This window comes from Fukomys damarensis, unplaced genomic scaffold (genome assembly GCF_012274545.1).
Source record: "Fukomys damarensis isolate Sample0158 unplaced genomic scaffold, DMR_v1.0_HiC HiC_scaffold_29, whole genome shotgun sequence".
NCBI classification, from domain to species: domain Eukaryota; kingdom Metazoa; phylum Chordata; class Mammalia; order Rodentia; family Bathyergidae; genus Fukomys; species Fukomys damarensis.
The window spans coordinates 32733673-32750292 of NW_022900941.1; the positions used below are offsets into that span (position 1 = coordinate 32733673).

The 16620-nt window shown below is 35.8% G+C and overlaps 1 protein-coding gene across 2 annotated transcripts in view; it reads right to left on the reverse strand.

Annotated features, from left to right (window-relative positions):
- Neb (nebulin) overlaps positions 1-16620 on the reverse strand; it is a 224331-nt gene that overhangs the window by 127960 nt on the left and 79751 nt on the right. For both annotated transcript variants that reach the window (XM_033757144.1, XM_033757143.1), the window contains 13 exons: positions 14797-14901; positions 13384-13491; positions 12730-13041; positions 12009-12212; positions 11637-11741; positions 11443-11550; positions 10118-10429; positions 3610-3813; positions 3238-3342; positions 3044-3151; positions 1719-2030; positions 1179-1382; positions 610-714 (listed from right to left, as the gene is read on the reverse strand). In XM_033757144.1, the coding sequence (XP_033613035.1) occupies positions 610-714; positions 1179-1382; positions 1719-2030; positions 3044-3151; positions 3238-3342; positions 3610-3813; positions 10118-10429; positions 11443-11550; positions 11637-11741; positions 12009-12212; positions 12730-13041; positions 13384-13491; positions 14797-14901 (2292 nt within the window). The remainder of the gene's footprint in view (positions 1-609; positions 715-1178; positions 1383-1718; positions 2031-3043; positions 3152-3237; positions 3343-3609; positions 3814-10117; positions 10430-11442; positions 11551-11636; positions 11742-12008; positions 12213-12729; positions 13042-13383; positions 13492-14796; positions 14902-16620) is intronic.

Sequence of the window (16620 nt, forward strand, 5' to 3'; positions counted from 1 at the left end):
GGGGCATGTAGCCCTGTGTTCACTGGAAGTAAAAAGGCCATGGTTTTGTTAATACATTCACTGACTCTCATTGTTACTGTGTGTGTGTGTGTGTGTGTGTGTGTGTGTGAGAGAGAGAGAGAGAGAGAGAGAGAGAGAGAGAGAGAGAGAGAGAGAAGAGAGAGATTGGGTTGTACTGTGATTTAAAAAATCTTAAATTTTGACCCTAAGCTGCAATTTAAGAGCAATATGCTATAAATGGAAAATATATTCGCTAAAGTTTGCTTTAGCATTAATGGGAGATACATGTATGTGTACCAGTCTATTGCTAATCTCATTTCAAAAATTAATAAAAATGATCTACTTGCAAAAAAATGATCTACTTGCTCTTATGGTTGGTGCTGAAATCAGTAATTCTTCAATCCCTGATTCCCCTAAGTGATGATTCTTATTACTTGAAAGTTTGACATTTATAATGGTGATTCAGAAACCCAGAAGTTGCTTTTCATATGAAGCAAGAAAAAAGTTTCTTTTTATAAAGCTGCCATTTTAGCATTATATCTCTGTGGAACAGATCAACTGAAATGAAAAAACCCATGCAAACATCACAGAATTAGCCACTGTTCTCACCTCACTGTAGTTGATTTTGTTCATTCTTGCCAACGTAATTTCTGGTGTATCTGGCATTATGTGGATCTGCGTCTTGTCTTTGTCCCAGGATTCTGTGTACAAACGCTATCAAGGAAAATACATTAGCACCATTAGAAAAAATTCAGTGTATAAATAATAGGAATTTCAGGGCCATACTAACTTTATAAACAAACAAAAGACAAAATTATGGTACTTTTCATACATTATGTATTTTACATATGTCTCAAGTAATCATTCACAGTGGAATACTTTATAAGTGTTTTCTGATAATCTGAAAATACTAAATTATATTTATCTTTTATGAAAAGACTTTTTTCTGAAAATACAGTATTTTATCACAACAATGACACAATAATGAAGTAAATATTAAAAGATAAATGACATATTTTACACAGAAGTAGAGGTAGACACAGACAAGGATAGAGGAGAGGGATGGTAGGTGCCTTTTGTTGTTCAGTACTGTACTCCTTTTTTTTTTTCTCAGTAATGGTTTTCTTTGAGTCAGCTTCAGGAACCCTATCTTGAGTGTCTGAATTTGTAAACCTCACCTTGTTCATAGTGATGGCATTATTCTTAGCCAACACTTGTTCCAGAGAATCAGTCACACTGGTAAACTTGAATTTGTCTGGAGGCTGACGATAAATCTTATCACTCAAAATCTCAGTTGCCCTTTTGCATTTTTCCACATCCAAAGAGCCAATGGGCACCCAGCCAATGCCTCTCATCCACTGGAGATCTGACTTATACAAATTCTGTTGATACAAATATTCAATAAATATTGATCCCTGTATTAGGCATGCATTGTCTCTAAGGGGCATTAAATCAAACAGTAGCATTCTTTACAATATATCTTGGTAGTGTTCATTTTGGCAGCACATATACTAAAATATAGTGTGGTGGGTGAGCAGGGTTCAGGCAGTACTTCATTTTGTCTGGAGGGTTAAATGATTAACATTCATATGGAAAGCAGGCATTCTATTCCCTCCTTGTAGGGGCTGCTGACTTGGTACTACCTATTGCTACTTCTTAAGCAAAGTTAATTCACTAATTTCCCCCCTTTGTATGTTCTTAAGACTCTCAGTACTCACATCGCTCTGGAGGTCATAGGCCTGTCGAGCATGGATGACGTCGCTCTGGTCAGGCAGACACGTCCACTGGTGCAGGTGGTGCTTGTAGTCTATGTCGCTTACGAGGGTCTGGCACTTCTTGGCCAGCACCACCCCCAGCATGTCCACTGGGCTGCTGAACTTGGTCTTCCACTTCTCAAAGTCCTTCTTGTACTCCCTGTCACTCTGGATCTTGGCCACGTGCATGGACCACATCATCTTCGGGTCATCATGAATCGCTCGAGCACCAATATGGTGACCAAGCTGCTTTCGGTAGCCTTCTTTGTACTTGAACTAGAAGAAAAAGACAACTACTTGTCTCCTTTGACTTTGATAAAAAAGCAATTCCTAGTCATTAAAAATAATTATTTTCTTTGAATATAAATAATATATAATACATGCATAATATATTAATGAATAATATAATAATACATGTATAATATAATAATATATGACACATGCAACTTACAAACCATTTAGAAAATAAGTTAAATGTATGTATTAAAAAAAGAAAGAAAAATTAACATAGTTCGATCGGTAAAGACAACGTTTTATGGTGTGTATGTGTATGAAACAGAGAATAAAATCAGCACATGAGTCATACATTATGTAGTTTTTCTCCCTGCTCTTTTCAGTTATTATATAAGCATTTTCTATGTCACTAATTAATCTTTATAAAGATGATTTTTAAATAGCAGCAGGTATTTCACTATACAACCACTTTCCTTGCTGATCATTTATTTTTAAAGTATGATAATTATTTCCCATATTTTGGAAATAAAAATGTATTTTATCTTCGTAGATAAAACAAATGATAACTATTTTAGAAATCTTAGCAAATTAACCTTTTAAAGAAAACAAATATTTGTAGCTGATCACTGGGTGCACAAACAAATATATGGTCTACATGGAGGGCCCAACTTGGAAGGTAGAACGCCTATTAACATGTCCTTAGTTGCCAGGGCATGGCTGGGGTTTTGAAAGAAGCTTACAGTAAGTTTGATTGTATTAAAAAAGCACACATTGTGTTTACAAGCCAAAAAATTATACCAGAAGCATAGTTAAGTACACAGTGGTTTTATTCAGCAGGAAATAGATAATATTTGAAAAGTGTGTTGCACAGACTCAGCCACAGTTAGACTTTGGTGCTAAGCATTGTATTACCATTATATTATACCATTTAATGACAAAATGAACTGTTAACAACAACTTTAACCTCTTCATTTACTTTCTCCACTATAAATTCAGGAGAGAGAAAGTGATCTCCAAGCCAGAGCTAAAGCAAAGAACTTCTCAGGTGTACTCACATCACTTGCAATGTCTCTGGAGGCCTTGGCTGCCTTGATGGGAATGGCATCAAGTCGCATATCATAGCCTTTCTTCCTGGCTTCTTCTAGGCCAAGCTTATATAATTTCTGGAACAGATACAAGTAATCTTCAGTTTGATTTGTAACATGAATGATAAGGAAAATATACGATGCACCACATATTTATTTCTTACCTCGCTATAGTTTATTTTGTTTTGTTTAGCTAGTAAAACTTCAGGGGTGTCTGGCATAATGTGGATAGTAGTTTTATCTTTATTCCAGCCTTCTGTATAGAGGTGCTAAAACAAACAATAAGACAGGACAAGTACAGGTCAGTATGAGCAGTCTGATTCTTAATGAGAATAAAGAGATTCTGCTCTGTGAGCTGGTTATTTCTGACATTTTCAGGTTTAGATGTCCTGTGTCAGTAAGAAGCACAACATTTAGATTAAAATCACTTTAGTAGTAAGGAAAAGAGCTGAACAGACATATTCTTTCATAAAAACATATTTTAGTGCCTCCACACACACACAAAAGTACAATCCACATACAAAGAAAGGACTTACATGGTTCATGGTAATAGCATTGTTTTTTGCCAAAACCATAGGTATGGAATCCATAAGGCTGGAAAACTTGAATTTATCTGGGTGTTGACGGTAGACATGGTCACTCAAAATTTGAGTAGCTCTTTTGTTCTTCTCATCCTCAAGAGAACCAGTGGGTATCCAGCCAATGCCTTTTAGCCAATTAAGATCAGACTTGTACAAATTCTGAAATTGCAAATGACAAGTCACTGTCAGCATATGTCCCAAAAGAAATTAAACATTTATATTGCATCATATATTGCAATATAATTTTATTATACTGCATTTATATTACGCGTACAAACAAAACACTATATTATATACGCTTGTATACATATACACAAGATATTTTAATGCTTGAATTCTTGGGTAATTTCAAAATTGTGATATGAATTGTAAACCCAGAAAAGATCCAATTAGAAGCATACTTTGAAAAACACTTAAGCATGTAGAATTTTTCATTTCTCCAGTTCTCTAGATCAGCAATCTTACTACTTACACCAAAGAAAAGGGACTTTGGATTGATTGCCCCAACCCAGAGCCAGGAGAGTGAGTTTCAGGCAAGTGGCCCCCACTTGGACCACAGATCTCACTCTGCCGCCTGGCCTGATCTACAGTCCTCCTCCATAGCTATGCCTTTCCCCGCAGGCGCCATTGATTGCCCCGACATGCCAGGAGGGTGCCAATCCCTCTCAGATCTCCTGATTGTGCCAGTCCTTGGATGCACTCTGCAGAGGCATGGCTGGCTATAAAGGGCAGTGATTGATCCTACTGTGTTCCTGACTGTATTCACTGGGATAAAGGATAAGGATTGATTTGATGAGGTGTTTTCTCAATTATGAAAATGAGAATGTCTATAAGTCACTACAGAAACAAAGGCTGGGACGCAACAATATCAGGAAAATTTAATGACTCAGAGATTGAATGAAGGGCAACCCAACAGCAAAAATAAAGATGAGAAAACACTTAAGCAAGACACAAAAACCAATTTCCAGTTCACCAAAGGCAAACAGTAGGGCAAAGGAGGATGAGAAATCAGATAGTGAACCTCCAGGACACTCAGAACTCACAGCACAGGAAGTTAAAAAACTGATCAATCAAGCTCTAGAAAAATTCAAAACAGAAATTATTTCCCAGATAACCATAGAGATGGTGAGAAAAATGAAAGACATGATTCGAGACTGCAGAACAGAAACTGACAAAAAAACAGATGAGCTTAGGAACATAACAGAAACTATGAATGCCCAGAATAAGAAAGAAATGGAAACAATGAGCACTCAACATAGGAAAGAAATAGAATCCATTAAAAAGATTCAAACAGATATCCAGGAGATTAAAAACTCTATTGAAAGTGTATGCAACAGAATAAAAGATTGTGAAAATAGAATCTCAGATATAGAAGATAGGATCACAGAAGGTGACCATGAAAAGAGAGGTCTCTTAAAAACAGTAAGGGATCATGAGAAATCGATCCAACAACTTCTAGATGATGCAAAGAAGAATAACATAAGACTGATAGGAATCCATGAAGTAGCAGGAGAAAATGCAAATGACTTAAAAAAGCTGTTCACAGAATTAATGACAGAAAACTTCCCAAATAGAGGGGAAGAATTTGACATACAGATAAGCGAGGCATATAGGACTCCAACTAGCCACGATAAAAAAAACCTACACCTAGACATATAATAATCAAGATCCCAGAAACCCAACAGAAGAATAAAATCCATGAAGTAGCAGGAGAAAATGCAAATGACTTAAAAAAGCTGTTCACAGAATTAATGACAGAAAACTTCCCAAATAGAGGGGAAGAATTTGACATACAGATAAGCGAGGCATATAGGACTCCAACTAGCCACGATAAAAAAAACCTACACCTAGACATATAATAATCAAGATCCCAGAAACCCAACAGAAGAATAAAATACTATAAGAGCAATGGATGGAGAAATAAGATACTTCCATGACAAAGAAAATTTGAGAAACTTCATGAATACTAAACCAGCACTACAAGGAATTTTAAACAATATCCTACAAAAAGACAATGAAGATCACAACACCATGAGGCCCAACAGAGAAAAATCAAATAGCCAAGGCAAGAAACTAAAAGGAGAGGACAAAAAATTAAAAAGAGTCAACAAAAGGACAATAACATGACAATAATAAGTCAGTACATATCAGTTATAACTGACAATGTCAATGGCCTCAAGTCACCAATCAAGAGAAAAAGAGTGGCAGAATGGATTAAGAAGCAAAGTCCAACAATATGTTTTATACAAGAAACACACCTAGTGCAAAAGGAAGCCCATAGACTGAAAGTGAAAGGGTGGAAAACAATTCTCCATGTGACAGGATCTCAGAAAAAAGCAGGGGTAGCAGTCTTACTTGCAGACAAAGTAAATTTCAAACCAAAACTGATTAAGAGAGACAAAGAAGGCCACTACATTCTTATAAAGGGAACAATCCAAGAGGAAGAAATAACAATCATAAACATATATGCAACAAATATAAATGCCCCCAACTATATAAAACAAATATTAAATAACATGAAAAATCAAATAAGTACTAATGCAATTGTAGTGGGGGAATCTAAATACCTTGCTATCACAAATAGATAGATCATTTAGGCAAAAAAAGCAACAATGAAATACTATAACTGAATCAAGTTTTTGAATGCATGGATTTATTAGATGTCTAAAGAGTGTTCACCCCACAAAATCAGAATATACATTCTTTTCAGCTGCACATGGGTCATTCTGCAAGATAGATCACATACTAGCCCACAAAACATGTTGAAGAAATGCAGAAGAATTGAAGTTATTCCCTGTATATTATCAGATCACAGTGCAATAAAGCTGGAGATCAATGGCATAAGAAACCGTAGGAACTTCACAAACACATGGAAATTGAACAACACTCTCCTGAACAATCAATGGATCACAGAGGAAATTAAAGAAGAAATTAGACAGTTTTTACAAATAAACGAAAATGCAAATACAACATACAGGAATCTATGGGACACAATGAAAGCAGTTCTACGTGGAAAATTCATAGCACCGAATGCCCACATTAGGAAAACAGAGCAAGCTTAAATAAACAACCCAACGATGACTCTTAGATTCCTAGAAAAACAAGAGCAAGAAAAACCCAAAGCTCGAACAAGAGAGGAAATTATAAAGATTAGAGCAGAAATCAATGCAATGGAAACTAAGAAAATGATACAAAAAATAAATGAATTGAAGAGTTGGTTTTTTGAAAGACTAAATAAAATTGATAAACCCTTAGCAAACCTTATCAAAAGAAGGAAAGAAAAGGCTCAGATCCATGCAATTAGGAATGAAAAAGGCAAAGTCACAACAGATCCAATAGAAATCCAGAGGATCATTTAATACGTACCATGAGAACCTGTACTCTAATAAAATGGAAAATACAGAAGAAACGGACAGATTTCTAGATACTTATGAATTACCAAAGTAGAATGAAGAAGGTAAAAACATTTTATACACCCCAATTACAATCAGTGAAATTGAAAATGCAATTAAAAACTTACCAACAAAGAAAAGCCCAGGTCCTGACGGATTCACTGCTGAATTTTACAAGACATTTAGAGAAGAACTACTGCCATTACACTTCAGACTTTTCAATGAAATTGAAAGGGAAGCAATACTTCCAAATTCATTCCTGGAAGCAAGTATCACTTTGATTCCCAAAAGAAGGAAAAGCACTAAAAAAGAGAACTACAGGCCAATCTCCTTAATGAATATAGATGCAAAAATCCTCAATAAGATACTAGCAAACAGAATACAGAGGATCATCAAAAAGATCATACATCCTGACCAAGTCGGATTTATTCCAGGGATGCAAGGATGGTTCAACATACGTAAATCAATAAATGTAATACACTATATTAACAAAATCAAAGACAAGAACCACATGATCCTCTCGATAGATGCAGAAAAAGCATTTGACAAAATTCAATACCCATTCATGATTAAAAACTCTACAAAAAAATTGGAATAGATGGTCTATATCTCAAATTAATAAAGGGTATCTATGAAAAACCAACAGCCAATATCATATTAAATGGCCAAAAACTGAAATCCTTCACGTTAAAATCAGGAACAAGACAAGGATGCCCACTATCACCACTCCTTTTCAATATAGTTCTGGAAATATTAGCCATAGCAATCAGACAAGAGAAAGAAATTAAAGCAATAAAGATAGGAAAGGAAGAAGTTAAACTGTCATTATTTGTTGATGATATGATACTCTACATTGAAGACCCAAAAAACTCCACCAAAAGACTTCTTGACTTAATTGACACTTTTAGCAGAGTACCTGGATACAAGGTCAACACCCAAAAATCAATAGCCTTCTTGTACACAAATAACAGACTTGCTGAACGAGAAATTAGGGAAACAATTCCTTTCACAATAGCATGCAAAAAAATGAAGTATCTGGGAATCAATCTAACAAAAGAAGCAAAAGATCTCTATACTGAAAACTACAGCACTCTGAAAAAAAGAGATCGAAGAGGATATAAGAAAATGGAAAGATATCCCCTGCTCCTGGGTAGGAAGAATCAACATAGTGAAAATAGCCTTACTAAGAAAACTGCTATACAGATTCAATGCGATACCAATTGAAATTCCAATACTATTCTTCACAGAACTAGAAAGAAGAATCCAAAAATTCATTTGGAACCATAAGAGACCTAGAATAGCAAAAGCCATACGAGGCAACAGACACATGGCAGCGGGTATAACAATTCCCAATTTGAAACTATACTACAAAGCCACTGTGATAAAAACAGCATGGTACTGGCAAAGAAACAGACCTTAGGATCAATGGAAAAGACTGGACTGGAAGATACAGAAACAACTCCACATGTACTCAGTTACCTCATCTTTGACAAAGGAGCTGACTATCCCCACTGGAGGAAAGGTACCGTCTTTAATAAATGGTGCTGGAAAAACTGGATCTCAACCTGCCAAAGATTAAAACTGGACCCTTATCTTTCACCATGCACTAAATTAAAATCAAAGTGGATTAAAGATCTAAATATTAAAACAGAAACACTAAACTTTCTGGAAGATAAGTTAGGCAGAACTCTGGAAGACATTGGCATAGGAAAAGACTTTATGAACAAGTCCTCAGTAGCATGGGAACTAGCAGAAAGAATCAATAACTGGGATCTCACCTTATTGAAAAGCTCTGCACTGCAAAAGAAACCATCAACATAACTAAGAGAGAGCCTACAATATGGGAAAAAATTTTTACCAGCTGCTCCTCAGAAAAAGGACTATTATCTAGAATATATAAAGAACTCAAAACAATCAGCCCCCCCAAATATAAAGACCCAATTCAAAAATGGGCATCTGAAATGAACAGGCATTTCTCAGACAAAGTAGTAAAAGCAGCAAGTAAATATATGAAAAAATGTTCCACATCACTGGTCATTCAAGAGATGCAGATGAAAACAAAACTGAGATTCTACCTCACCCCACAAAGAATGGCTGCTATCAAGAAATCACTCAATAACAAATGTTGGCGGGGTTGTGGGGACAAAGGAACCCTTCTCCATTGTTGGTAGGAGTGCAGACTGGTGCAACCACTATGGAAATCAATATGGAGATACCTCAAAGAGCTAGGTCTAGAGGTTCAATTTGACTCAGCCATCCCTCTGCTGGGTATCTTTCCAAAAGATTTAAAAGAATCACACCACAGTGCTATATGCACACCAATGTTTATAGCGGCACAGTTGGTAATAGCTAAAACTTGGAAACAGCCCATCTGCCCATTTGTTGGAAAATGGATAAAGAAGATTGGTTTTCCTATAAAATGGAATACTACTCAGCCATAAAGAATGAGAAATTAGAGTCATTCGTAGGAAAATGGACACATATTGAGGATATACTCGTAAGTGAAATAAATAAGTCACACATGTGTAAATCCCGAATAGTTTCTCTGGTGTGAAAAACTATAATAGTACACAAGATCCTAATGGGATAATTAAGAGTGTGAAATAGGAAGAAAAGGGCTAAAGGTGTAGGAAAAGGGGGAAGGGTAGGGGCAAGGAAATAAGGGAAAAGAAAAAATATGAGAAAATGAAAAAATGGAAAAAAAAAAGTTTGTTAATGGGGAGAGAAGGAGGGGGTGAGGGAGGGCAGGGACAAGGGGAAAAAATGAGAACCAAGACCTGCCATGTAAAGGTAAGGATCCCAGTAATGAATGTAACTGTATTGTAGAACTAGATTGTACTAATAAACTCAATTAAAAAAAAAGAAAAAAAAAAGAAAAGGGACTTTGCTGGCTCACTCTTTATAGACTAACAGTGTCGTGAGACAACTGGATGACTGAATAGAGCCTGGGCATTAGTCCAGGAATGTAGAACTCAGTTCTGTAAACCGAACTTCCCGCACGTTAGTGGAATTTTGATACTTAGGAATATGGTCATAGTATTTAACTGAGCAAAGGAAAACCTTAGACTCACATCGCTTTGGAGGTCATAGGCCTGCCGAGCATGGATGACGTCGCTCTGGTCAGGCAGACACGTCCACTGATGCAGGTGGTGCTTGTAGTCTATGTCGCTTACGAGGGTCTGGCACTTCTTGGCCAGCACCACCCCCAGCATGTCCACTGGGCTGCTGAACTTGGTCTTCCACTTCTCAAAGTCCTTCTTGTACTCCCTGTCACTCTGGATCTTGGCCACGTGCATGGACCACATCATCTTCGGGTCATCATGAATCGCTCGAGCACCAATATGGTGACCAAGCTGCTTTCGGTAGCCTTCTTTGTACTTGAACTAGAAGAAAAAGACAACTACTTGTCTCCTTTGACTTTGATAAAAAAGCAATTCCTAGTCATTAAAAATAATTATTTTCTTTGAATATAAATAATATATAATACATGCATAATATATTAATGAATAATATAATAATACATGTATAATATAATAATATATGACACATGCAACTTACAAACCATTTAGAAAATAAGTTAAATGTATGTATTAAAAAAAGAAAGAAAAATTAACATAGTTCGATCGGTAAAGACAACGTTTTATGGTGTGTATGTGTATGAAACAGAGAATAAAATCAGCACATGAGTCATACATTATGTAGTTTTTCTCCCTGCTCTTTTCAGTTATTATATAAGCATTTTCTATGTCACTAATTAATCTTTATAAAGATGATTTTTAAATAGCAGCAGGTATTTCACTATACAACCACTTTCCTTGCTGATCATTTATTTTTAAAGTATGATAATTATTTCCCATATTTTGGAAATAAAAATGTATTTTATCTTCGTAGATAAAACAAATGATAACTATTTTAGAAATCTTAGCAAATTAACCTTTTAAAGAAAACAAATATTTGTAGCTGATCACTGGGTGCACAAACAAATATATGGTCTACATGGAGGGCCCAACTTGGAAGGTAGAACGCCTATTAACATGTCCTTAGTTGCCAGGGCATGGCTGGGGTTTTGAAAGAAGCTTACAGTAAGTTTGATTGTATTAAAAAAGCACACATTGTGTTTACAAGCCAAAAAATTATACCAGAAGCATAGTTAAGTACACAGTGGTTTTATTCAGCAGGAAATAGATAATATTTGAAAAGCGTGTTGCACAGACTCAGCCACAGTTAGACTTTGGTGCTGAGCATTGTATTACCATTATATTATACCATTTAATGACAAAATGAACTGTTAACAACAACTTTAACCTCTTCATTTACTTTCTCCACTATAAATTCAGGAGAGAGAAAGTGATCTCCAAGCCAGAGCTAAAGCAAAGAACTTCTCAGGTGTACTCACATCACTTGCAATGTCTCTGGAGGCCTTGGCTGCCTTGATGGGAATGGCATCAAGTCGCATATCATAGCCTTTCTTCCTGGCTTCTTCTAGGCCAAGCTTATATAATTTCTGGAACAGATACAAGTAATCTTCAGTTTGATTTGTAACATGAATGATAAGGAAAATATACGATGCACCACATATTTATTTCTTACCTCGCTATAGTTTATTTTGTTTTGTTTAGCTAGTAAAACTTCAGGGGTGTCTGGCATAATGTGGATAGTAGTTTTATCTTTATTCCAGCCTTCTGTATAGAGGTGCTAAAACAAACAATAAGACAGGACAAGTACAGGTCAGTATGAGCAGTCTGATTCTTAATGAGAATAAAGAGATTCTGCTCTGTGAGCTGGTTATTTCTGACATTTTCAGGTTTAGATGTCCTGTGTCAGTAAGAAGCACAACATTTAGATTAAAATCACTTTAGTAGTAAGGAAAAGAGCTGAACAGACATATTCTTTCATAAAAACATATTTTAGTGCCTCCACACACACACAAAAGTACAATCCACATACAAAGAAAGGACTTACATGGTTCATGGTAATAGCATTGTTTTTTGCCAAAACCATAGGTATGGAATCCATAAGGCTGGAAAACTTGAATTTATCTGGGTGTTGACGGTAGACATGGTCACTCAAAATTTGAGTAGCTCTTTTGTTCTTCTCATCCTCAAGAGAACCAGTGGGTATCCAGCCAATGCCTTTTAGCCAATTAAGATCAGACTTGTACAAATTCTGAAATTGCAAATGACAAGTCACTGTCAGCATATGTCCCAAAAGAAATTAAACATTTATATTGCATCATATATTGCAATATAATTTTATTATACTGCATTTATATTACGCGTACAAACAAAACACTATATTATATACGCTTGTATACATATACACAAGATATTTTAATGCTTGAATTCTTGGGTAATTTCAAAATTGTGATATGAATTGTAAACCCAGAAAAGATCCAATTAGAAGCATACTTTGAAAAACGCTTAAACATGTAGAATTGTTCAGTTCTCCAGTTCTCTAGATCAGCAATTCCACTGCTTCCACCAAAGAAAAGGGACTTTGCCGGCTCACTCTTTATAGACTAACAGCGTCTTCAGACAACTGGATGACTGAATAGAGCCTGGGCATTAGCCCAGGAAAGTAGAACTCAGTTCTGTAAACCAAACTTCCTGCACGTTAGGGGGATTTTGATACTGAGGAACGCGGTCATAGTATTTAACTGAGTAAAGGAAAACCTTAGACTCACATCGCTCTGGAGGTCATAGGCCTGCCGAGCATGGATGACGTCACTCTGGTCAGGCAGACACGTCCACTGGTGCAGGTGGTGCTTGTAGTCTATGTCGCTTACGAGGGTCTGGCACTTCTTGGCTAGCACCACCCCCAGCATGTCCACTGGGCTGCTGTACTTGGTCTTCCACTTCTCAAAGTCCTTCTTGTACTCCCTGTCACTCTGGATCTTGGCCACGTGCATGGACCACATCATCTTGGGGTCATCCTTAATGTTCCGTGCACCAATGTGGTGGCCCAGTTGCTTTCGAAAGCCTTCTTTGTACTTGTACTGTGGAAAAAAATATGCCTTTTTCCTTTCAAAATTATCTTATGTTGCCATCTTTATGGCAAATTACAAAGCACGTTGACTCCAGGTATCTTATTAAACATATGGAGCTATGGATTTCTGATTTTTGATAGAAAAGATTAGAGGCTAAATTCAGCTATAAATTCCATACATAATGAATGTATCCTTGATCTTATCCTTATTCTATACTGAAAGTCTGGGATCAGCTGTCTCTGTTTTAATTTGTTATCCCTTAAAAGATTTTGTCGAATTTAAAATTAAATTGAAACTGTTAGGAAGTGATAAATTGCAATCAAATCAATACAACAGGGGACAATATCTTACTTCACTGGCAATTTCCCGGGATGCTTTTGCTGCTTTGATTGGTATGGCATCCACTGGAAGATCATAACCCTTTTTCTTCAGCTCTTCATAACCCATTCGGTAGAGTTTCTGGTGAGAAATGAAGATGACTTTGAGAAAAAAAATTCTTCAGAAACAACTGTAGGAAAAATGAATCAAAAGTGCTAAATATTTTAGGAATCCATGACACTAGTATTTGTGCTTTAGATTACTCCAATGTATTTGGAAATTATGCCCACGGATTGCTGATAATCCTGTTTTAAACTTTAGAGTGCTGTCATTAACCTAGATGAACAAAATTAAATGTCAGCTCTTCCCAAATTCTTGTGAGAATGCAGCAGAAGTAAACTGATAGATGAAATATTATTTAGGTGCTATTTTCCAATTAATGTTGAGTGCATCACTGATAATTGTAAGAAAAGAGTGATACCTTTCCTTCTTAGTTCTCTAGAGGGCAAAAAAACATGTAGAAGGGGCTATTACTTTTTGTAGCTAATGCATTGTGAAACAGCATCTGCCTCATAATACAGGACCATGCAAAGACTTCTTACATGTTTGTAGGTAACATGAGTCCTCCAGAGTTTAAAAAATATTGTATTTTAGGGAAAGCTTTAAAATTTATGTGCAATAATTTAATTTTTCATATTTGTGACATAATTGAATAACTGAGATTATAACTTAAGTATACTTTACTCTAGAAACCAAATTGTTTAACATGCCTATTGATCTTGCACTTGGGTTTATATTTCAGTGTTCATGGTATTACTCTAACACATTTGTTAATGTTACAGTCATTTATCAGAGCTTAGACTTTTTTAATATTTAATTTTTATATCCACAAATTTCAGGAGATTATGCAATGATGACAATAAATATAAAAATGTAAGTCTCCTGCATGATTTTGTATGTTCACTCCCTTGAAATTTTGTGGAGTAACTACTATGTGTCAGGCACAACACTAAGCATGTACTGCAGATCTAATAATTGTCTCTGCCTACACAGAACACCCGGCCATACAGGGGTGAGTGAGGTAAATGACTGCTTTATGGAGGGATGTGTAATAATAAGGGGCAAGGAACACTTAAAACAGTCCCTAACACTACGCAAAAGAGGGAGTACAAACATTTCGATGTTTCATCTAAAACCCATTAAAGAAGGAAGTAGAACCACCTAGTTTATTAATCAAAATGATTTAGAGATTCAAAATAACTTCCAGGGCCAGGGATATAGCTCAGTGGTTCCGCAGTTTGCCTCGCAAGCGCAAGGTCCTGAATTCAATCCCTGGTACCCCCACAAACACACACAAACACACACACACACACAACTTCCAAATATCTTCACTGACTTAGAAGCAATTGAGATTTCTGAAAATGCATGCTGAATTTGGAAACTTACATCACTTGTATTGATCAAGTTTGCCTTAGCCAGAATAATGTCAGGTGTATCTGGCATGATGTGAATTTGAGTCTTGTCCTTGTCCCAAGCTTCTCTATACAGTCTCTAGAAGGAGAAATAAGTGGACTTATTAGATTTTCAGTGGTCTTATTAGATTAGTACATGACACAGTGGGTTTCATACAGGATTACTAGATTCATCCACATTAACATTACCATTGCTAAGGTAAGAAAAAAATAGATGTGGTTTTCTTGTCTTGTATATAATTTCCTTTAAAAATATAGATTATGGATCACCTTTTTAAAATTATAGGTAATTCTACCTAAAAAGTCAATCCATATAATTAGAACCTCTGCTAGTACTATCAAATGGTACTGAATTCTCTGTCTTTTGGATTGTGCAAGTCCTTTAGTGTTTGACTAGGAGACAGTCCTTGCCTTCTCCAAAGAAGACTTACTCCAAGTATGCTTAGAAATTAGGGAGTTTCTTTTTTTTTTTCATTGAGTTTATTGGTACTTTTTAGGTATACAGTACCTATATACGTTAATCATTGGGATCTTGTACCTTTACATGACAGATCTTGGTTCTCATTTTTTTCCCATACCCCGCCCTCTCTTCGCCCTCTCCAACCTCCCCTATTTACAAAGACTTTGTTTCCATTTCTTCCTTTTTGCATAATTTTTCTTTTCCCTTATTTACTTTCCCCTACACTTCCTACTTCCCCTGCACATTTAGCCCTTTTCTTTCTATTTCACATTACCACTGGGAGTTTCTTTTCTTTTATAAATTTTTTTTTTCAGTACTGGGGAGTGAACTCAGGACCTTGCACCTGTGAGGCAGGTGTGGTGCCACTAGCTAAATCTCCTGCCCATATAATTTACTTTCAAAAAATAATTTTATTGGTACATTTTAGATATACAATATAATGACATTCATTGTTGGAAATTTGTACCAAGAATATATCTTGATTGTTAATTTTCCCCATTCTATTTATCCCTCTCTATTTACAAAGACTTTGTTTCCATTTTTTTCATTTTCTCATGTTAACTCCATTCCCTTCTTTCCTATCCTCTACCCCTCCCACTTCCCCTCTAATTTAGTCTTTATAGGTATAATTCATAATTATTTTAGAGGATCGGGACTCTCAAAAGGATTGTTTAGGAATTTATCAAAATCTCTTGGACATCTCTAATCCATTCTTATGTCTGTCTTGAACAGAAGATAAGAGAAAACAGAAAGAAAATCTCCCAGTTTACTAAAACAAGGTGGTGAAAGGTTGAAAAGCAGAATATTTACATGGTGTCAGAAAACTTTTCCATAAGATGTTTATTAGTTATGAAAGAAAAATAGTAACTTGATAGTGGAGGAATCTAGCAATACTACTTTAATCCAGTTATCAAAGTTAAATGCTCAGAAATGGGACAGAGTGATACCATGTGCCTCCTGATATGATAAACTGAGGACACAATATTTAAATAAAAACTTACACATGAAAACTTGTAATAATGTGAAAAAACAATCTAAATCTAATAACAAGAATACACCAAAACAAACAATCAAATAAACACCAAACTGAAGGGTATTTATAGGATAACTGGTTTGTAATTTTCACAAATGTCAAGGACTTGGAATGCAAAGAAACAGTGAAGTAGTAGTCCAGAGAAAAATAAATTAAAGATATAGCAAATAAATGCAACCTGTGGTCTTGAATTGGATCCTGGACCAGAGAAGTTTTTTTTTCTTTTTCTAATAAAGGACATTAGTGGTAAAATTGAATAAATTCTGCATACTAGTACTGCATCAACATTAATTCATGGTTTTGAT